Source organism: Buteo buteo, chromosome 11, assembly GCF_964188355.1.
Source record: "Buteo buteo chromosome 11, bButBut1.hap1.1, whole genome shotgun sequence".
NCBI lineage: Eukaryota > Metazoa > Chordata > Aves > Accipitriformes > Accipitridae > Buteo > Buteo buteo.
The window spans coordinates 10,397,072-10,420,052 of record NC_134181.1 but is presented as its reverse complement, the minus strand read 5'-3'; the positions used below and the strand labels follow the sequence as shown (position 1 = coordinate 10,420,052).

The 22,981-nt window shown below is 40.4% G+C and overlaps 1 protein-coding gene across 2 annotated transcripts in view; it reads right to left on the bottom strand.

Annotated features, from left to right (window-relative positions):
* BEAN1 (brain expressed associated with NEDD4 1) overlaps positions 1–20,507 on the bottom strand; it is a 64,069-nt gene extending 43,562 nt beyond the window's left edge. For both annotated transcript variants that reach the window (XM_075039997.1, XM_075039998.1), the window contains exons 1-3: positions 20,249–20,507; positions 19,058–19,132; positions 6,063–6,197 (exon numbers count right to left, since the gene is read on the bottom strand). In XM_075039997.1, coding sequence (XP_074896098.1) covers positions 6,063–6,197; positions 19,058–19,132; positions 20,249–20,417 — 379 coding nt within the window. In that variant the 5' untranslated portion in view covers positions 20,418–20,507. The remainder of the gene's footprint in view (positions 1–6,062; positions 6,198–19,057; positions 19,133–20,248) is intronic.
* Positions 20,508–22,981: the final 2,474 nt, after the last annotated feature.

The following is a 22,981-nucleotide window of genomic DNA, read 5'->3' as shown; positions in this document are numbered from 1 at the left end:
CCTGCATAGCTGATCTCTTATTCTAAATGAGTGATCTCTAAGCAATCTCTTACTCTAAATGAGTACTGAGACCATATGATAGTGGTTACTGGTACAGGGAGCCCCCATTATAGACACTATTGTATCCGATTTTATAAATGCTAGAACAAAAGGTTCTCATTTTATTCTATCCCAGTGCTTAAGTATGTGAATCCAGATAGTAGGTTAGGCATTAATGACACAGTAGGCAGGAGGTGATTTGGGAGTCATTTCCCTTTCACTCTATTGTTAGTCTGCTTCTGTGTTTGATGTACTGTCAGTGTTTTAAGAAGCAGATATCACGCATTCCCCTTAGCTACTGACAAATCCAAAATCCCCTGGAGTGAATGCACATGGATAGTGAGCACATACAACAGCTTGAGGAACTTGGCCATTTATTTCTCTGTGTAAGGAAGAAAGGGTTTCTCAGACCAAAAATGAAAACTGTTGGACAAATAAACTTCTAATGGGTATACTATGGGAAAGCCTTTTGTTTTTAAACCTGCACAAAGCACAATCTTCCATGCTTTTGGATTCTAAAAGCTGAAGTTGTGTGTTTGTTTAAAGGCCTGAATACTCACACCAGAGCTGCTAGTTTAAACCTAAGTACCATCAGACAGGATCTAGTCCAGCCCAAATCAAAAAACCGTCATGCTTCTATGATGCATTTTTAAGAACTCCAGTGTTGATAGGAATGATTGACCAGTTTTCAGATTGATGGGCTCGTTTTCTTGGGGCAACAGGAAAGACATCTCTTCCTTTTACTTTGGTGGCTATATTTGTTCCTGGTTCTTCTGGGTGACTGTTCTATTACATTAGTTGATAGCTGAGACTGAATTGCTGTTTTATTCCGGCTTTGCCAAATTAAGCTGCATGTGATCAGCTTCCCTGGGAACCCCTGTATGGCTGTAGTCCACCAAAAATTCCACAGTCTCAAAAGCTGATGACAGACTTGCCTGTGAGTAGAAACAACTAAGTACCTAAGTCCTGACTGTAGGTATTTACTGGGGAGTGAACAGTACTACTTTTCAGAAGCACCTGAAAAGGTTCTCATTTTCCAGTTTGATGCATGTTGATGTGTGTTTGAAAGCAAAATTATTGTACAGATTTTTCAACATGGTTCCAAAAGATATGGGTGTTCTTTATGGTGTATGTGCTGCATAACCACTAGTTGTCATATAGAAACAGTATTGTTACTGCTGTTTCAGCTTTACTAAAAGGTATCTTGGGTTTCTAGAAACAGAGGTGGGGGAAGGAAGTAGAACAAAATTAAAATAGAAAGAGCAAACCAAAATAACACAGTAAAGCATGTTATCAGCATTGAAAAGTCTTTTTGGACTCTGATAAACATTCCACATAATGAATTTAAGAAACAGACCTCTGCACACATTATGTGACAGTATCACCAGCCACTTGACAATGTAATTAATTGATTGTATCACAAAAGTGCTTTGCTAATTACACGGAAAACAGTCTTGTGAGTAGTACTCGGAGGGTTCGTTTGTTGTCCTGTTGAGCGCTGTGCAATATTCTTGTATGTTGAATCCTTCCATTAGAAGCAGGGATTTTGATCCGAACAGCATTTATGGACACTTCCCTCTCTACATACTACAATATGTGGACCTCCTATACTCAGGAACTTTTAGGCTCAGGAAGTAGTCTCGAGCCTACTTTCTCAGGGTCAAGGTTTCAACAAGGTATGCTTCAACTAAAACAGATACTTGTAAATATACTACCATCTTCTCTATGATAGTTTTTCTCCTTTTGCTAGGGGTTACTCTCCCCATAATTCTTGAGGTTCACAGAAAACTTCCTAATAAGCTGCTGGCAAAATCTGAGGAGCTGATTCAACCCCCCTATTTAAATATAAAGCTATCCTTCCTAGCTGGTGTTGTCTTTAGTTGGAGATTAGGGAGCACTCACTTTAAGCACTCCATCAACTGGTTTATGAGAATGATTTCTTCTAGTTAGTGGATGGAGGTGAGCAACTGCAATGGCATCTTTAACTGACAGAGCTTGATCTGGAGAAAAGAGCTGGTCTACAGCTGCAGGATACAAATGCTAGATGAAGAACTGTACACCATGGAAGATCCTCTCAAATCTTAATAAGATTTAATGCCAAGTGCTGCTTAAGCTTTTCACTGCCCTCTGCATAATTTCAGGCTGTAAGCATGAAATCATTGATGATAAAAACACTATTCCAACAATAACTTTAAGCAATAGAAAGGGATTTAAATTCCAGCATATGATTTTCAGTTTCCATAACAAAGAATAACTTTGACAAGGGCTGTTCTCACAGACAACTCAAAAGGTGGAATATGGCTTTATTCTGGGGTTTTTTTTAATGCTGAAATTAATTTATAACATGATAAAAATGGAAATTTTAACCTGTCTATATACTAGTTTTACATTATGATTTATGGTGAGAATTATGAACTTCTACCCCAATGGAAACTCATTTCAAAACATCTGCTTAGCATCCACTGAGGCATTTTTAGTCAAGGAATACCATATTGCCTGGCAGAAATTTGGACAATAGCTTTTGTTTGTGTTTAAAAAAAGCCCAGACAACAGCTGTCTTTTTCCTCCTCCTTCCAAGTTAATTCATCATAACTACAGGTAGCAAGAGGCTCTATTGCACGCTGGTGATGTGCATTCATAAATACACAGACCAGTGATGACACTGCTGACTACCAGCATTTTAACTTAGAAATACTACATCAGCTTTTGTCCTTGAAGAAACAGAAATTGAGCAGAAGGTCAAAATTTTCACTGGGAATCTGTGTGCGTGAGTGTGGGGGAATGCAGATGTGGCCTCTAAGCATATGCGGGGAGATGATGGCCACACATTTTTTACTAGTGATTGATTGATAGCTGTAGCTCTATAGTATGCTACGCTTGCCTGTTGCTAAAAAAACAAGTTTAAGTGACTTAATGCCACTTATCAAAAGGCTTTTAGGTTGCTGAAATAATCATATGAAAGTAAATTTCTACTGTTTATATATATATATATGAAATCCTCTTCAATAAAAAAAAGTGACAATCCCCATGTCTCTGAAAACATCAAAATAAGAAAACAACATTCTTATGTGATAGATATATTTGCATTGTTAATCAGTTTCCTTAAACAGCATGATAAATTGTCCAAGGACATACAAAGTAAGTAATGGATAAATTATATGATTGAGACAAGCTTTAAAGATGTCTATTACTAGTGCTTTAGAGAAAAACATGCAATAAGGAAACTACACTTCCTTCTTAGTACCTGTTTTTTTTATTATGTATGGGTTTCATTTGAAGTAGATGAAGTTTTTCTTGGCCAAAATAAAAGAAAGTTGAATTTCTGAATGGAGATGCCATTAACTGTAAAGTAAATGTAACAAATTTAAGAAGAGAAAGAATAATGGTAACTAATATGCAATATGGCTCAAGGGTGTAAATGACTGTTGCCTTCAGTGGGCATCACAGGTTCTTGGATCCTGCCAGGAAATTCTAAAATGTATTAGGATGAAATAGACTGAATGAACAAAAGTGTTTTGTAACCTATGGGCTAAATGTTTAGATGTTAGTATGGCAAAAGCAGAAAGTTAGAAATAAGAACAATTAATTCAAATGGAATGCCTCTATCTTACACATATATAGAAAGAAAAATAATAAAGATGATACATATATATTTATATATACATATATACACACACCTCCCTATACACATATTATATCATGTTACCTATAGATTAGTCACAAAGGGATTTTTTTTTTATACACAAGTACTTTTTACATGTGCTCATTTAGCCACATGTTCAAACATAACTTCCCAATGTGAATGCTAACTGTGTATGGAAAGCTGTCTGTCATCTTGCATTCCATCTAACTCTGTCACTGCCTTGTCCTTTATTACTAGGTAGCAGTGCTATTCTGGACAGTATGAGACTGAAGGAAATGGTACACCAGATCTAATTGCATAATTGTTCTGTGTAGATTTTCTATTGGTGCTGATCTTCTGACAGGTCTTGCTGTTATTCAGCAAAACCAACATGATAGAGGTGCTTTGGCACTCGTCTGAAACATTTCTGTGTCTGTGAAGTATATACGAAGTGACAGATGTTAGTGCCTCGCCGGATGACACTCTGGTCTCAGGTTCATCTGTGAACAGCAAATCAGTCTTCCCATTGAAAAATAATGAATTTTTCCTCTAGGCAATTTTTGACTTGTATGTGCTTCTGTAACCATTGCAAATGATCTGCTGTTTTTTGTTTTTGAGCTCTTGACTACTGTAATGTGTTCAGAGCAAACCTGTGACTATTTGACTCTATTTTGTCAGCTGTCGTTGTAGCTTTTTCTTATTAGCACTGAATTGACAGCTTTGCATTTAGAAAAAAATATGTATTTACATATATTAAGAAGAGTTTGTTGCTACTCACTACTTACTTTATGCACACCTTTACAGAAGGGCAGAAAATAATGCCTATTTATATGCGATCTAAGTTGCTGAAAGGTTTTCATGTGATCCAGACAAGAGATCATCAAAACTGATGTGCTCCTGTTAAATCTTCCACAACCGCACCCAATATGTCTTCTCAGAGAAAAAAACAAACCACGTGTCTAGCTCTAATCTCTGCTGATTAGATTAGGAATTAAGAGCATAAGAACCTGAGGTCTTGCCTAAATTCAGGTCTTGTGTGTCCTCCCATGCATGTCAACTGTAGCCCTTCTGAGTTCTCAATTATAAACTCATAATCTTTCATGCTCCATGGATCTGACCTGAATCCTGCTCTACTTAATGGACTATGATCAATTCTATGGAGTGCTTGCGTTGCCTGAATACTTGAACTCCACTGTAAAGCTAGGTACTGGGTTGTGACAAGCATGGATCTGTAGACTAAACAGTTGGTGTTGAGAGCCTGCTACCTTTCAGAGGGTTTTACTTTGGATTAGCTCTATCTTGCCTCCATGCATCTGAATGCCCATTAGAGGATGGAGTGTACGAGGCTCACTCCTGAAACTCATTTTTTGGTTTATTTTCATCTTAAGTGTATTGCCAGTAGCTGTCAATCTGCTCTCCCTGTTGTAACTTCTGGTCTTTTTGCAAAATTGCGGCTATGTTCTTCTGTGTACAATGTTGTGTTAACTAAAAACTCCCAAGTTTGCAAATATTTTTGGCAAGTAATTAGTGACAGCAGTATGTGATCCGTCCTATTTGTACCATGTAGAACAGAGGTCTAAAAGTAATTTCCCCTTTTAGATGTTGCTAGTTACAAAATGGTTATGTTAAAAGGAAAGTTTCAGAGTTAAAACTGTAGCTTGAAATTAACAAGTAAGCATAACGAGCAAAAAGTAGGAACAGAAAAAGCTGAGATGGTTAAATCACCAAGTTTTCTAGTTAGCAGCAGTTGCTGAGATTACAAGACACTTTTGTTCATCAGAAATCCTCCAACTCATCTTTTAATTTATTTGCAACAGAACTGGTTCTAAAACAAATGGCTAAAACTATCTGCAAATGTTTACAAATGTTACCCTATGACTCCTTTAAATACACCGGATATCTCTGACTTGACAGTAATTCTTACCTCTCCCCTGCCCAAGTATTATTTTAATCAGCTAGCAGCTTGTTTATTTATTCACAATAACATTTCCAAATGCAGGGTGCCCGGCCAGCAGTCACTGCTCTGTAGACCTGCCAGTGTCTAACTGTTTCCAGCAATGACAACTGCCTTTTTTAGGCTTTTTTTTTTTTCTTTTGCCCCCTCAACTGGCAGTTTAGAGCAGCAGCCTTCACAATACATTAGCTTAATGCATTTTGGGCTCAACCAAATCTTCCATTCCCACTGCTGCTGATAGTTGTCTACTATTCTACTTGAAATCAGCACGCAGCATAAATGATTTAGACTTATGAATAAATAAACCTCTAAATATCCAAATCCTTGCAACAGTAAAACCATATCAAATCTTATGTTTAGAACAGTGTATTGCTACAAACACCGATTCAGTGAGAAAACAGATTCACACTCGTAGGTCATGATTTAGGAAAGTGAAGGGTAACTCACTTGAGCATGTTAGTTTGATGGACATGTAGTCTCTGCCACAGTCCTTCTTATAGTGACAGCGCAGCCAGTTTAAAAGGCAGAGTCCGTCACCACACTGTAGTTCTTCTTTTTTACACGGCAGAATGCTCTGTTCATCTGAAAGGAGGAGAAACAATAGATGACTTTGTGTAACAAGCAACTCCTCCCTGAGTAACAAAGCCACATGTCTACTGAAAGTCGATCTTCCTGCTTTTGAAAGCCCTGGGCAGATGAAAACACTCTCTCCTTTTTGTCAGATGTGAAAAGGGTCTCAGACTCAAACATTTCTTATACTGTTGTTGCTGATCATTTAAAGAGTGTTCGAGACAGATGAGGTCTAGGTGAAGCATACGAAAGAAATCACAGGGGTACCGTGTCTCGGAGGCACCGAGCCTTCTGACTGACTTACATGCTTTAACATCCAAAACAAAATAATCCATCTTTGCCCCAGCTTAACACACAAAATGGAAGAATGAGGGGAAAAAGAGAGAGCTGGTATCTTGCACAAACCTGAAGGACTGGATTAAGGGCTTCCTAGCTGTAAGTATGACTCTCTCACAATTCCTTTCCAGTTTGACAATTAAGGGTAGGAACTCAGTCTGATAGCGTGGAGGATTTTTTGAATAATCTTAATAAACCCTTGGGTAAATTTATGGAGACATTAACTCAGGTTTGGTTTGCAGAGACATTAAATCCTATATAGTAGGGCCTGCAGCTCTGCATGAAGCCAAATCTTTTTGACTGGCTCCTCAGTTGAAAGATTGAAGCCACTTCCCAGGACTACTGTTGATTCTTAGGCGCTGAGTAGAAAACTGAATCACTCATCTCTGCCTAAGAGAGGGGGGAAAAATGAGTAATTTTATCTTTATCCTTTGATAGTGTACTATGGTTCCTTTTATCTTTATGCATGCATATGTACATGCAGGAACATGAATTTCCTACTCTCAAAGGAGAGATGGTACCAGCCTAAGCCCTGTAACTTAAGAAAAGCAGTTTCAGGCCATGCTAATATTCACCTGTGCAAATCATATTTGCAGAAGAAATGGGAGTGCTGGTGGGAGTGTCATCACTTGTCATATCTGAACAGGATCACCCCTTCCCTGTCCAAAAGTTCCGAGAGTATGCCTGAGGAGAGAGTGGTCACTGCAAATGCAATGCCAGCAAGCAATAGGTGTTTAGCTTTCACTGGCTACTCAAAATAGCTGTTTTGTTTGATGTCCGTAAACATTCAAATAGCAGCTGCCTGATACAAAATTTAAAAAGGAGTTGGGGACTCTCTATGCAAGGAAGAGGTTTTTGGTTTTTGTTTTTTTTTTTTTTTTGACACATTAACTGCACAATACAAAATATCCCATGGAATGTCAGTGACCAGCCATATCATCTAAAACACACTGAGCAAATAATTGAAAGAACTTGTTATCTAAATGTATTCCAGTTTGTTAGGTTAAAAATCTATCAACATACTATAACGAACAAATTAATGGAGATCAGGAAGTCTGAAAATTATCCAGAAAAGGGGAAAAAACTTCCTACGTCATTCAAAGAAGGTATTATTAGGGGTTTTTTTTTCCACATTTCACCAGTAGTGCTAGTGAAAGTGGTCTTGTTTTGATGGTAGATAAAAAGAAACTGTTTTCTGACAAGTGCACACATGGCTACACTGACATCATTTAGTTGCATGGTTTTATAGGGCCTTCCAATAATGACAAACAGAAGTAAAGTAGATGGAAAATAGTTCATTAATGACAGAATAAAAAGTTCTTCAGTTTGGCAAGGAAGACCTATGTGTAGAAAGACTCTTCAGAAATCAGCTTTAAATTTCATTAGAGTACTAGAGCTGTATTCAGGTTACTTTATGAGCAACCTAAAACATTCCAAATACAGGCAAATAAAAGGCCAAGCCCAACTTGAAAAACACTAGCTCTTGAAAGTAAAGGCACAGAGGGCTAGTGTGCAAATCGGTACTCAATAGAAGACAGGCAATTCTGCTGCATCATGTTTTTATTTGCTCTCCAATATTTTTAATTTCGAGCCTTTTTGTCATCCTTCATAGCTGCAAAATCATGCAGTTTGGAGTAATTGTTCATAATTTCCAATTCTCCACACAGCTGCTCCAGTGGAAGATGTCAGTACCGCCACATGCATTTATAAATACCATCAGCATTGACAACATACTGTTACAGTAAATCTTAGATTGTATGCTTGTACCTGGCAACTCTGCAATCTAGAGGCCAATAATCAGATCATATTGTTTTAAACTTTCAGAACATCTTGCAGTACGTTTCTCAAATGGCTACTGTATTTCTGGTGGACATCTCAGACAATTCTGGGGTAAAATGGCATAGAATTCCCAGCAATTAAAGTTGTGGGGATTCTTGTCTGGGTTTGTTTGTTTTTTAAAACATTATAGAAGCAGCAGCTAAGCAACCATTACTTTGTGGTACCAAACGTAGTCATTGTGTAAATGGGAACAACTTTTGTTAACTTTAAACTGGTTACACAGTCACTGAAATATCAAAAAGGAATTCACCTGCAAGAAAATGATGCAAAAGGCAAAAATAATATATTGGTAAATTTATTAGAGTAATTTGTCCTGGTATGCATCTCACCTATTTATATCTTCCATAAAATTTGTTCAATTCATAACGTAGTTTGAAGTTGCCCTAATTATTTTAAACCTGTTTGAACTTGCTCCAGTCTACACTCTTTCGTATTTTTCTTGTTCACTGTTCCTGTTTTTACTAGTTCAACACAATTCCCTATCACTGGCTACAATTTCACCGCTTTTTGGATGTAAGAAAGTTTTCTACAGTTCCTGCAACATAAAATTCCTGTTTTACTTTTCACCACTTTACTGGCTCTACTTTGAAGGTCACTTAAAAGATAAAAACCTCTTCTCTCTCATCCAGAAAATAATATTATGCTTTCTGTTTCTGCTAGTTATTGTTGAACTGTGTAAGTCACTTTGGGATATGGTCTTTATGAAAATGCTGGAAAACCACTGCAATGTTTTATTATCTTCAGGGAGAACCATTAAGACTGTAAGCTGTAAGAAATTATATGGGCATATCCAATTTTTTGGGACTGAAAAGCAGTGGGGGACAATGATGGTTAAAAAAAAAATGGTGTGCAAACCTATCCCATAAAGCTGTATGTCCCAGGTGTAGCAAGAGCAAATTATGTCTTTTGTGAATACAGGTGATACAAATCTTCCATCTATTCTCAAGGGGAGCTGCAAAATAACTGAAAAAACCATGAAGACTAAAAATACATAAATGCTTTTTTTGAGGAAGAAACAGAGGCACAGGCCTATAGTCACACAGCAGGCAGGGACAGACGTAAGCATCACATTCAGTGTGGTACTGACTCAACAAATAATAATGTTTAAGTTCTACGCAATGAAAATTCTTTTGAGACAGATAGGTTCATTTGTGTGAAAATGCCTTATTTCCAAGATGATGTTTCTATCTCAGTAGAGGCTAGCACAAAGTATTTTGTCTTTAAAGTATGTTTTACCCTGAGGTAAAATTGATTTGAAAACAATTTTTACTACAGATGACGGAGCTAACAAAGTCTCTTTCAGAGAAGCACTTTCCAGTTCTAAGCCCACCTGTTCCCAACGAGAGTGTGTGTCGTGGTTTAACCCCAGCCAGCAACTAAGCACCACGCAGCTACTCACTCACTCCCCCCCCCCACCCAGCGGGATGGGGGAGAAAATCAGGAAAAGAAGTAAAACTCCTGGGTTGAGATAAGAACGGTTTAATAGAACAGAAAAGAAAAAACTAATAATGATAATGATAACACTAACAAAATGACAGCAGTAGTAATAAAAGGATTGAAATGTACAAATGATGCACAGGGCAATTGCTCACCACCCGCTGACCGACACCCAGCCAGTCCCCCAGCGGCAATTCCCTGCCCCCCCCTTCCCAGTTCCTAAACTAGATGGGACGTCACATGGTATGGAATACACCGTTGGCCAGTTTGGGTCAGGTGCCCTGGCTGGGCATGAGAAGCTGAAAAATCCTTGACTATAGTCTAAACACTACTGAGCAACAACTGAAAACATCAGTGTTATCAGCATTCTTCACATACTGAACTCAAAACATAGCACTGTACCAGCTACTAGGAAGACAGTTAATTCTATCCCAGCTGAAACCAGGACAGTGTGCCACGCAATGGCATGCTGATGGTTTTCAAGGTTCGTATTCTAAATCAGCACACATTTGAATGAATTTATGAAGTGAAAATTAGTAATTTAAGAACATCAAAATGATCATATCAAATTTAGGTTAAAGTGCAATATTATATAAGTGTGATGCATAAAATGAATCCACACGTTGACAATTAACCTGCACCATTAAAATACACATAATAGTTTACAGCTATTGCACATCCAAATTTGTATTTTCCTATGTTAGTAATACCAAATTTTTTTTTCTTATTCAAATGATCATTGAATTATATATCTGTTAAAGTGGGTACGCAGTTCTCGCATCAACCACTGAGTCTGATAATGCCCTGATCATCCACCAGCAGGAACTATTGTCTGCAATGTAACCCTTTGCACTTTATAAAAATCATAGCCTTCATTCTTGCCTGCAGCCTGGCTTTGAAACCTTTGTAGCCAGCTGCGGGAAGATAGTCATGGTGAAGAAGGATCCTCCAATGATAAAGATGATTTAGCAACTCTTGAGCTTGGCGAGAGCTTGAGAGAATAAACAACACATGGCACATGTTAGTTTGATGCTTAATGCTCTGCTGTGCTTATATGATTTAATGAGCATGATGCAGAAACCTGTGCAAAACACAATATAAGGAAGAGAGATTCTTATCTCTGGTGACTTCTTCTGCCCCTCAATTCCTTAGTATTTTTGCACTGATGACAACTAAAGAAATTTACAATAACCTTAAATCAGAGAACAGACATAAGATGTCATTTCTGTACTACTAAGGTACCTTGATACTAGCTTTAGCCCTGCATTTTACCATGCTGTCCTTGGCTGTGTTTGGAAATCATAGTTTTACATGTTTGAAAATCTGGGAAAAAGTTTTTATTTCTACCTTGTGCTGGTTTTGGCTGGGATGGAGTTAATTTTCTTCACAGTAGCTGGCATGGGGCTATGTTTTGGATTTGTGCTGGAAACTGTTGGTAATTCAGGGATGTTTTCAGTTACTGCTGAGCAGTGCTTACCCAGAGCCAAGGCCTTTTCTGCTTCTCAGCCCACCCCACCCGCGAGGAGGCTGGGGGGGCACAAGGGGTTGGGAGGGGACACAGCCGGGACAGCTGACCCCAACTGACCCAAGGGATGTCCCAGACCGTATGGCGTCATGCTCAGCACAGAAAGCTGGGGGAAGAAGAAGGAAGGGGGGACGTTGGGAGTGATGGCGTTTGTCTTCCCAAGTCACCGTTAGGCGTGATGGAGCCCTGCTGTCCTGGAGATGGCTGAACACTGCCTGCCTGTGGGAAGTGGGGGATGAATTCCTTGTTTTGCTTTGCTTGCGTGGGCGGCTTTTGCTTTACCTATTAAACTGTCTTTATCTCAACCCACGAGTTAACTCACTTCTACTCTTCTGATTCTCTCTCCCATCCTATCAGTGGGGGGAGTGAGCGAGCGGCTGTGTGCTGCTTAGTTGCCAGCTGGGGTTAAACCATGACACCTCTATAGATGCTCCAGCACTCCTGAAGCATGATCTTATGTCTCCAACTTCAGGGATATTTCCAGTTTACAGCTTGCTTCATTCAGTAGAAACTTTTTTTTTTATCAGAAGCACAGAAATGTAGCTCTGAACCTAGCTTTTTTTTTTCTTTTTTTTTTATTTTAGACTTCTATCAGGTTTTTTAGATGTCTTTCAGGTTGGCTAACAGTATCAAGTTGCAAAAGTACAGTTTCCACTCACGTTTCCATTTAGGATTGTGCTGTTCTAAAAGCAAAGTCTTTTCTAAAAGTGGCTGTGTATATACAATATCTTTCTTGGTGGTATTCTGATTTTGTGCTCTCCCTAAACATTGGGACAATTTCTGATTGGGACTGATGCTAAGAAATGTACAACACAGCATTCACCCCAGGGCACAACAGTATGAATACATTGTAGCTGCTTTTTCAATCTATTATTGAATGTCCCATATTCTTTCTAAAGGAATAGCTGATTCCACAAATGTGTTTAGTGCAAGGAGCATGATTATTAGCGTAGTTTAACATGCTCTTCAAATGATGCATAAAAGTTATCCCAAATAGCTACTCTTTGTTGCTACTCTTTGCAGTGCGCGTCTTCTTTCTCGAGCACCAAATTCCAGGCCAAAACAGAAATCACTTTGGATTCACGTTCCTCTCCCAATGCGTCTCTGAGGCAGAGTTATAATTACAATACCAAATGACTGGATATTGTTGGACTACTTGTCAACATGGCACCTACAATCAACCAGGACTGTTAGTTTGTCATTCAGAGCTTTTATTGTCTGTTCAAGTCTGCAGGGTTTTTACATTTCTTTGCTGAACAGGGAATGAGGATTGCATAGTAGGCTCCCTAATTTCTGCACCTTTAGAAGCAAGTTTCAGGGCAATACATTAAGATGAGAACAAGGAAACATGGTTTACAAATTTCTAAAAACTCTAGTCTCTTCTGTTCTGCATTGGGCTTTTTATGACCTACTTTTTAATAAAGTCTTTGTACTTGCCAGTTTTTTGGGCCAATGACTTGCATACTGTGTGCATTTGGAGATGGAAAATGGCCATTGTGTACCTCAGTAGTCTCATTTGTAAATAATCATAAATGGGGACTGTTTAGCCGAAAATACTGAACTCTGCTAATAAAAGGAGATGGTTAAGTGTGGATTAGAAGCAATATTCAATATGAGTTTTTCCTACTAAGAACTAGTCTTCCAACTGGGACTAAGTAACTAGCAATCTGCTGGGTGCTCTGCCATGTACTGTATTACTCTCACCCTGAGAGGACCTGGCATCTCTTTTGTAAAGCTTATCTCTTTAAGGTCCTGAGTCCTTGCTGTGGAAATCCCCGATTTAACCCATTCTGTAAGTTGGGGCCTGTTTTCAACATTTAAAAATTGGAAGCAGCCTATTAAATGATTTAGAGTGACTCATAAAGCTGTTCTACTGACTGAAGTGTTTTAACTTTATGATGCAAAATATGTCATTTCTATGTATCTCTTGGGTTCCCCAGTGGAAGGGAGACCCACCTGTATTTGTGATCTACCTAGAAAAACATTACAAGCCATCTGTAGTTACTTTTCTGTCCTAAGTGGGAAGTGAAAGCTGAGGTTAAGTGTAACTTCAGAATATTTCTCTCTGTCAGGTCTGAGCCTGATGGACGACAGGTTGTCTGTGGACAATTAATTCAGTCACACGAAATAATCATATGAAAAAGTAAAAGCAGAATAAATGTTCTGGAAATTGTCTTGCAGCAAGTCTGTCCCTTCAACCCCAAGAACAAAGACAGATATGGGATTGGACAAAGATGGAAAAAAAGATGCTACAAGAGAAAATAGCTAGTGCAGTATCTTGTTAGCAAGAGTCAGTGCCAAGTAATGGACAGATACCAATCCAGGAGCCAGGAAAGCCTTGCTTTCTCCTTAAATTGCTATGTAATCTAAAGCAATTCATTTTTCTGCCAACCTTTTTTCTCTTCCCACCTTTTGTGTTATCTAGACACCTGCAATCTGGAAGGATAAGGCCAGTTATTTTGTGCAGGACCTAGCACAATAAAGCGTCAGTCTTAGTTGTGTCTTTTAAGTAGAAGTAATCCTGTAACAATTTTGCAGCTAATTGAAAATAAAGATAAGATACTGAAAACCTGTAAAGATCATATGCTTATAGAGCTGCTTCTCTTAGACCATGAAACTAAAAAAGATTACTTGCCAACAGGAGAAATTCAAGTAAAAAAGTTTAGAAATGGCACATATTTCACTATTTCTTTTTATAATGCTTCTGATGAAGAAAGAAAACAATTGCTGAAAGGAAAATCCTCATTTTAATGATAGAAGTAAAGGAATTTACATGCTTGCAACTAAAAACAGCAATTAAAAGATAAGAAACTTAGAATTAAAGAGGCCAAAAGTGTCAAAGTGTCACAGAACCACTATTTGCATTAAGAATAGACAGTGATTAAGTGGCTTTGGCTGGAATGTCCTCCTGTGAATTATCTACACACAGGTCCTTGAAGACTGTAGGTGTCTCAACGTCATATAATGTCATTTTTAAAAAAACGGTCTGAGGGATTTCAGGGAGTTCTAGCAAGATATGTATTAAAGTCTTGGAGCTAAAATCACTGTTTGCATAAATGCTGTCAAAGCCAACTAAATAGCTTGCTTCTGCCAGCTCTGAATTTGAGGCCACATTTTCAAAGCATCTGAGGATAGAGATTTTAAGTAGGCTTTACAAAAGCTCATAATCAATTAGGTGTCCACCTCTCCTTGAAAGATGCTCTGCATAGAGGTGTCTGGGCATCTACTGCATTTTTAGGTGCTTGAACATACAGCTCAAGTACAGTCATTATATAACAATGAAATGTCAGACTGCAAGAGTTAATAGTGCTCAGCACCTCTAAAACAAATCTCTCCCCTACTCTTCTCTGAAAGGTTTCTCAGCATGGCTGCTTGTACTGCTTTGATGAGATCCCCTTCAAAAACTAAAGCATCATTTCTATTTATTTGATAGGGAGCAGGGTTGGACTCCAGTCTGTATTTTTGCATAGTAGTTGTATAGGAATGAATTCTAATCTATTATTCTCTCCACTAAAAAAAAAAAATCAGGAATGGGAGGTAGGAGTTGGGAGAAGCTGCTGCAACTAAAGCATTAAGTCAGTAGTTACAGTGGAAATGAACAATTTGGAGTTGTCAGTCTACATGCTCTTAAACGATGATGAGAAATTGTCAGGCTTGGAAATTGATAACTTCCTAGTGCAGATTCCAGTCTAATAAATGAAAAGGTGAAAAAATCATTCTTGATATAACAGATGATTTCAAGCCATCATAAAATAAATTGATGGCAGAAAGACACTGAGCAGGATATGACTTACTAGCGGAGAAGAACAAAGAATTCTGAGGTGTGGTTCTGGAGGCATTTGAACATCCTTCCCTTTGCACAGCTGGAGTCATTAAAGCCTGAAATGCGACATGGAGAACTGTAGGGAGATATGCAGTATGCCTTTAAGGAAGGGGAGATGGGAGCCTCTTCAGTGCCTTCAGAAAACATCCATGCTTTGAGAAAAAAAATCAATGAAGGAAAATAAAAAGCAGATTATTCTGGGGATTAAACTTTGCTGTGCACTTAAAGAAGAGGGGGCAACTACAGCATGTGTTTCCCTCACTGCCTGGCATCACAGACCTAGATGGTTTCTGGCATTCTCTGTTAGAGAAGAAAGAGACTGGTAATGGGTGGTAGATGTTGGTGCTTTGATCACTGACACTTCTCAAGGGAATATACTGCTGTGAGGTGCAGAAGTCTCAGTGCAGAGCTATCAGTCTGTCTCTTAAACTTCCTGGCATAATGTACTCTCTCCAGGACACAAGTTCACAGCAAAGCTGTCACGCACAGGCTTGAAGAAATCTCTTGTCTTTCTGTATGTCTCAAATCTGGTGCAGCCTATAGAACCGCTGTAAGATACTTGCACAGACCCCAAATCACCCAGTTTCTTCACCTGTTTGAACTGAGGCACTGGGCTCCACCTGTGCATATGAATGTCTAGCCTCTAGACAACTGTGTTAAACTGGCTGAGTTTGGAGACCATTCTGGGAAAAACAGAGGATTTGCCATCAAGAACAAAGCTACAGACTCCCTAGTCTGTAGCAGTGGAGACAGCATTTTATTCTTGCTGTGTACAGAAAGATTTCCTTGTTTATGAGTAGAAGTTTATTCAACCTTTCACTGTCATCCTGGGGTCTCAGAGCACAGCTAGCAGTGCTGTAGTCAATGACAACACAGTGGGCAGCCAGCTGTGCAGTTACTGCGTGTGAGCTGAATGCTGAGGGACAGCATCCAAAGTGTCTACTCAAGGGCTTACTGGTTTTAGGATCAGGATTTTCTGCACTTTTCCTTTGTAGCAAGTATGTCCCTGTGCCTGGCTTAGGTGGGTTTTCATGCAGATGAAAATCATAAAGATTCACTAATATTGAAATAAGTAACTATGGTTACTTAATAGTTATAAAATAACTATCTTTTTATAATAGCTGATGTGTATTGGCAATCTGGATAATTGAAGAATCAGTTGATTTGTTTGCTTTTACCTGTGCTTACAATCCATTTCTTCAGAGATTAATCTTAGAACTGCTAGGGAGGAGGTGGAGGAGGCAGCGGCATGCAGGCAGGGAAGGCACTTTGGGTAGAACCATTTGTCTGCCTTTTTGCTTCTCTGACAGTTTTGGGCCCCCTTCATTTAAGTATTAGAAACAGTGACTGAGGTTCATGACTGCTGATTAATAGTGATTTATACTCACTGTCACAGATATTTTCTAGAGATAATTTTTACTTTTTACTTTAAAAACCAAACAAACATACCTGACCAAAAGCTAAAAACATTTTGCAAAGAAAATCCAATGTTTCTCTCAGAAAGAAACATCTAAAGCAACAAAGCTAATAGCAAATTTTATTTCCACTCAGAAAGTTCCATTAAATGCTGAAACTGTCAACCTGCCTTGGTCCTGTGTGGTTGAAGTCATATAGCTCCATTCCTGAGTATTAGCTTGCTTGGACTTCGCTTGTGTGACTCTGCCCGTTTGTCCTGTACAAGAGCGGTATTCTTGAGGCACAGTCGAGTCTGTATGAGAGGAGCTGCAGTCCTCCTCCTGGGCCTCTGTACTTGCTTAGGAAATTCAGCGTTGGGAGAGTAAACAGGTCTAGTATCTGGCATATGTGAATTATGTACAGCTGAAGAATCAGCTCCTGTCTCCTTCCTGTAGTACATAGTTAACAGCTTGGGATAACAGCAGTCTCTTTCCATGTTCACTACAAAAGCATAATACAAGCCACAGTTTGGTTTGTTGGTTTTTTTTTGTTTTTTTGTATTTTGGGGTTTTTTTGGCTAATGCCCACCTGGGATCGTGTTAGTATCATCTCTTATTGTCAGTAGAACATTTCACAGTCTAGGCATTACCGTAATTAAACATGATAGCCCTTGCGTAGAAGGCCAGAACGTTGGGCCTGGCTGAACTGTACTCAGTTAAGGCCAAAAGTAAAACAAAAATATTGTCTTAAAAGCACTTAATTTTGAAGAGACACAGGCACCCATTTGGAAATTAGGGCAATACTCAGACTACTCTGAAGTGTTTGCTGCAACAGTTCTATTACAAAACTCTACACTAATCTAAAGTTAATGCAATACAAAGTTGTCTTGCCATGAAGAAGTGGTCTCTCTGGGAGGGGCAATGGCAGCGAAAAATCTGAGCTTAAAGGTCAGGGAGCATGAAAGTGAAGAATGGATAAGAAATTATGTTATTCTGATGTGAATCCCCAAACTAAACATACATTGGCTACATACGTAATGAAGTGCTATGAAATGCCATTTCACGCATAATGTAAAACCAACAGTTCTGTGGAAAAATAATCTAAACAGTATTTTTGCAATGTTAACCTGTAACAATATAAGCACATTACAAGTATTTTTTTTGCCAAGTCTACAGGCAATTCACTAATAAATAAGTAGACTGCCACATGTAGCTACACTAATGAAAGCATTTACAATTTCCTGTCATTTTTGTACTGTGATTACGTATTTTCTATGTCTTGGGTGATGCCAGTTGGTCATGTATTAGGTAGCCAGGGAGTGAACAATTTTAATCAGCAGCTACTAATTTTGCACTTGCTCTTAAGCCCAACTTTAACATGTTTCTTCTAGTTTAAGGGATTACCAGGCAATCTGAAAGACAACACTTTGCATTTACTTTGTTTGTACTGTCTTCAGCTTCACCAACCAAACTCTGCTCCTAGTTACCGAAGTTATCTTAGGGTTAGATCCTACAAATACCTAGTGTTGACAGAAGCTGGTCTTGACACTATGAATAATTTCTCCAAGTTGGTAGGCTGTGGCAGCAAACATTAAGCTTGATAATATTTCTAGTCTGTGAATGGTAGTAGCTGCCTGACTTTATTGTTCCTTTTTGTATGTTCCAAAGTAAGTAAGATAACATTTTGCCTGTTCTTTCTTTAAACTTCAGGTTTAATCATATGATTCGTCACCCATGATGGGCATCTTGGCTTGAAAGTTGTTACTGAAGTCATAAGCTAGTTACAACATTTCAGCATGGCTTTTCTTGAGCTGCAGCACTTGCTCTGAGAGGTATCTTCGTTGTTTTAATTGTTGTGCATGTATTTTTATCATTATGCATTCTTTCATCTAAGAGATTGGACATGCTACGCTGCTTCCCTGCATATATGTGGTGTTCTGCCAAAATAGGACCAGTGACATGGGTGGAATTTGCTCCTATAATGTTATATTTCCTTTTCAAATAACTTCCATGTAAAAACTACAAAAGTCAGTCACAAAAAGGAGAGTAGATTGAAGTCAAATGTCAGGAATTGTTTTATTTCAATGACTGGAAGTAATTCTTAGCCACATTTGTTTCACTAGTGAGTGCCAAAATTTTGACTGATGTCAGTGTGCTCTATTTGTAAATCAGTTTTAGCAGCTATGTGCTAATTTGTTGTTGTGGGAGAAAATGCTGAAAAGGAGGATTAATTTTTTTTTAAAAGGAAATATTGAAGTACTTGTACCTGACACTAAATTTTATGGTCCTCTATTTCAGACAATTGTGTCAGTCATTTCTGTGAGTTTTGTCTGTATAAAGGTCACAAGGTTAAGTCCATTTCTGTTACCTCAGTTGTTTTCTTAGTCAGGAAGCTATTTGCTTTTTAATGGATTGATGTTTATCTGCTAGAGGACCTTAAATATAATATTCCTACAGCTGTACATGACTGGAAGGCATGCCATTAATGCAGTTTAAAAAAAAAAAAAAGACTACTTACAGAGATTGGAATAATTGCTGCCTATTCCGATACGGATGGAGCTTCCAGAGATGAGAGGAAGATGGAAGAAAAGAACTAAGGAGGGAAAAATGGAAAAAAAGGTCCTTAATAGCAGTTTGTTTTTGTTTTGCAACCAGATGTCAGTTGAAGACACATTATGTTGTTAATGTGCACCCACTCTCTCCAGGGCAGGATTACATGTTTCAGACTATGAATATATGCACAGATGTAGCTTGAATGGGGGTGAAAAAGCCGAACAAGTCATTGCTTCATACTTCCAGGAATCGCTCCAGTTCAGGAAATGGTATTATATATGACTTTAATGCCTCTTAGAATCAAAACCCCATGTATAAACAACAATGTGTTATATAAATATGCTAATTATTGTTGTTAAGTCATTCACCGGTCTCTGAAACAGGCACCTACCATTGTAAAACAAAATAACTGTTTCCTAATTTGTTTAAGTGCAGCTTGAGTAGATTAGGCGTGCGTGTGTGTCAAACTGGGTTGGCATAAATTTATTCTAAAATTTGATACACATACTCCCCCTATGTATTTAAGCTTTAATATTTATAACTTGTACTTCAAAGATTTATACCTGCAGGCAACAAAATGCACACGAGTAGAACGTGTCCTAAATAACAAAATGCTTAGGTTTCTTACAAGAGGGGCTTGTTTGCTCCTGTAGTTGCATATAAAATACGAGCCCCCGGTAGTCGGTCGGATGCGATGCAGCGTTTGTGCAGCGTTTTGCCCAGGCTGCATTTACACCCCGAGGAAGCCCGCTGTCCCCCCTGCCCTCTGCCTCCTGCCCCTCCAGCCGGCACCTCGTCGCCGATCGTCCTCGGCGGGTTTTCCCCTCTGAATCTCGGGCTTGCCGCCGCAGCCGCACCCCCGCTCGGCACCGCGCTGGAGGCGGGGGAAGGGGGGGGGGTGTGCAGCCCGGTGGGGGTGCTGCTGCTTTTTTTTTGGGGGGGGGGGGGGGGGTGCCTGAGTAACAGAAAGTTTCCGCGGAAACCCTCCCCCGCCGTGGCACGCCACCACCCGCCCCACGGCGCCCCCCGGGACAGCGTCCTGCCCGGCCGCGGGCCGCCCCCCGCCCCGCCGGGCCGGGCCGGGCCGTGCCCCCCGCTGCCGCCCGCCGCAGGGGCGGGTGCCCGGCGCGGCTCCCGCCGCCTCAGCGCGCCTTACCCCAGCAGGCAGCGGCGGCCGTTGTCTCCATGCGCCTCCGCCGCGGCTCCCCGGCGGCTGGCGGCGGGCGGCGAGGCGGGCGCAGCCGCCGCCGGGAGACGCGCCCCGCCGCCTCCTCCTGCGCGCGGGGCCGGAGCGGCGGCGGCGGCTGGACGGAGCCGGCGCCCATGGGCGGAGGGCGGGGGGAGGCGGGTGACCTCCGCCCCGCGGGGGCCGGCCGGAGCTCCCCCTACCCTGCCCTGCCCTGCCCTGCCTCCAGCCGCGGCGGGGGGGGGGGGGGGGGGGACGGAGCCGGAGCCGAGGTGGCCCGGCCCGGGGGGAGCGGGGCCCCCGGGGCGCCGTCCGGCCCCCGGGGAGCGGGGCCCGCAGGCGGCGGGGCCGGCGCAGGCCGCAGGGCCGGGCGGGCCGCCCGCGTGGTGCTCGGGGCTGCACATAGTGGGGGAACGGCCCGGCCGGCGGCGGGGTGTGTGTGGGGACAGCTCCCGAGCACCCGGGACCTGGAGTAACCCCGGCTCCGCTCCTTCCCCTCCCTTCTGCGGTCCCCGGGGAAAGGGAAGGAGAGTGTTGGGGACGCTGCGGGGATTTGCTGCTTGGATGAGGAGCTGTAGGCGGATAACGGCTCTTCGGAGCCGAGTCCAGCCCAGCACTTGGGCTAGAAAGGAGGGGACTGCCTGGGAATAAACCCGCGGGGAGGGACGGGATTATCTGAGCGGTGCAGAGAAGATAATTCGCTGTGGCTGGGTGGGGGCCAGAAGAATGTAGTGCAAATAAGAGCTAAAACCACTTTACAATAGTAAGATCTGCTTGTTACCAGGGATCCTGGGAAACGTTTCTCATTGTGAATGATACATGCCCTAGCGCTGGAGACGGAAAATAGGGTTGCAGCGGGTACTAAAGCATATGAGCTTTCCTGATTGGTTGTTTACTTCTAAGAAAAGCACTTAGTTAGCTGCTTAGGTAAAGAATGCAAGAAATAAGGTCTTTTTTTGGCATGTCCTGTCAGCAGTTTGGATTTTTTTAGGAACCAAGTTATAGTGGCAGTTTCTTTCTCCCATGCATGCGTTAGCCCTGCAGGCACTTGCAGAGTGGTCCTACTGGTACTGCTTGTGAGTGAGGGAAATGGAAATGGATGTTCCACGAGTATGTGTGCAGCCGCCTTTACTTCCCTGCCCCCCGGGTAGCTTTGTAGGCAGGTGAGCAAGTTCTCTCATATTGGAATAACTTTACTGTCAATACCTAGGCTCTTTAATTTCTCTTTGGTTCAGTAGCGATGGATTCAGAGTTGTAATGAAGTTTGGGGTGGATGTAAAGATTGTGGTCTTTCTGTAAAAAGTTTCTTGCTGTCATTGATCACTTTTTTTTTTTTCTCCTTTCTTTTCTTTATAGATCCAGGCAAGCATTAAGCAAGTCTAAGGCAGTTGAAATGAAAGTCTGCTGGAACTTTACACGTATGTTTTGTTACGGCTCAGAGTTACCTGTACCTTTTGCCAAAACTATAGTACCTTAGTTCTTAATTAACACATCTCTACCCGAAAATCCCTCAAAATGCTGCTGCAAAAGTTATCTTGTGATTAATTTCTTCAACCTCTCAGAATATTTGACTCCTTGAAAGACTCCTTCTCTATCATTTCAATAAATGGAAACGGTTATGACTTCCTTTTAGGGCTCTTTGTTGTTTAGTTACAGTGTGAAGGTGTGACTCTATATACGCATCAGAAAAGCTGATTTTCTGTATGTTGTTTTTTTGGATATGTGCCCCATTGGCCTCATTCTGTATGCGAAGTCATATATGCGTGTAACACTGTATTTAAAGAAATTAAAAGATTTTCTCCACTTAAAATTTCAGGAATTTCTAATGTTTAGTGCTTCTGCAAATTTTGGTGATGGCATCTTTCCCAAATGGCACCTTACGTTTAGCCGTAGTATCAATATTAACTTTAATCCTGACAGACTTGGAGTGTTATGTTTGACCGAAAAATCTATGCTTAAACAATTACATAAGCTGACAAACTGTGGAAAATATAGAGGCCTTAGTAACTGACTTTGAATGTAGGGGAATTGCTTAGTGTTTGGCAATTCTGAAAAAAATCTCAGACTGGCTTTAGATGCCTTTCTGTGACAGTCTTGTCCTTTATCTCCAGTAGTAGTTACAGCAACTTCTGAGACAGAGAATGTTTGTTTCTGGGTCAGACAACACAATGTACAACATACAACATCAAAGCCTGCAGAAACATTGTCACAGTTAATAGCTTTCTTGGTACTTATCGGTACTCAGCATGCTCATCTTGAATTTACTTAAATGTTGTAGAGTTTGCTCACCCTACTAATTTCCAAATCTGCATCACATGCATATGGAGGTGGGGCAGTTTTTTACCCTTTTACCTTGTGTGTGTTTCAGCTTTTAGGGTTTCCTGTTTTTCTCATTCAGTTGTGCACCTGAATGAAACCTGGATGAGTTGCAGAATTCAGGCCAGACTCTCATTTGCTCACTTAGTGCAGTACCTCAGCAGTAATGTGTTGTGTCAGGGTAATATTATGGGTAGTCTACATTGTTACTTGTTTCTTTTTGTTGTATCTGCTTTTCTGTTTTGGTAAAATAGATTTGTATTAAAGCAAATTTTCCACAAATAAATGATTTATTATATGGGAGCTTGCTTATGGACTGTATTTGAGAGAGCTGGAACAAAGGTAAAAAATTTCAGAATTTCTGTTGCTCGTATTTCTCATAACATC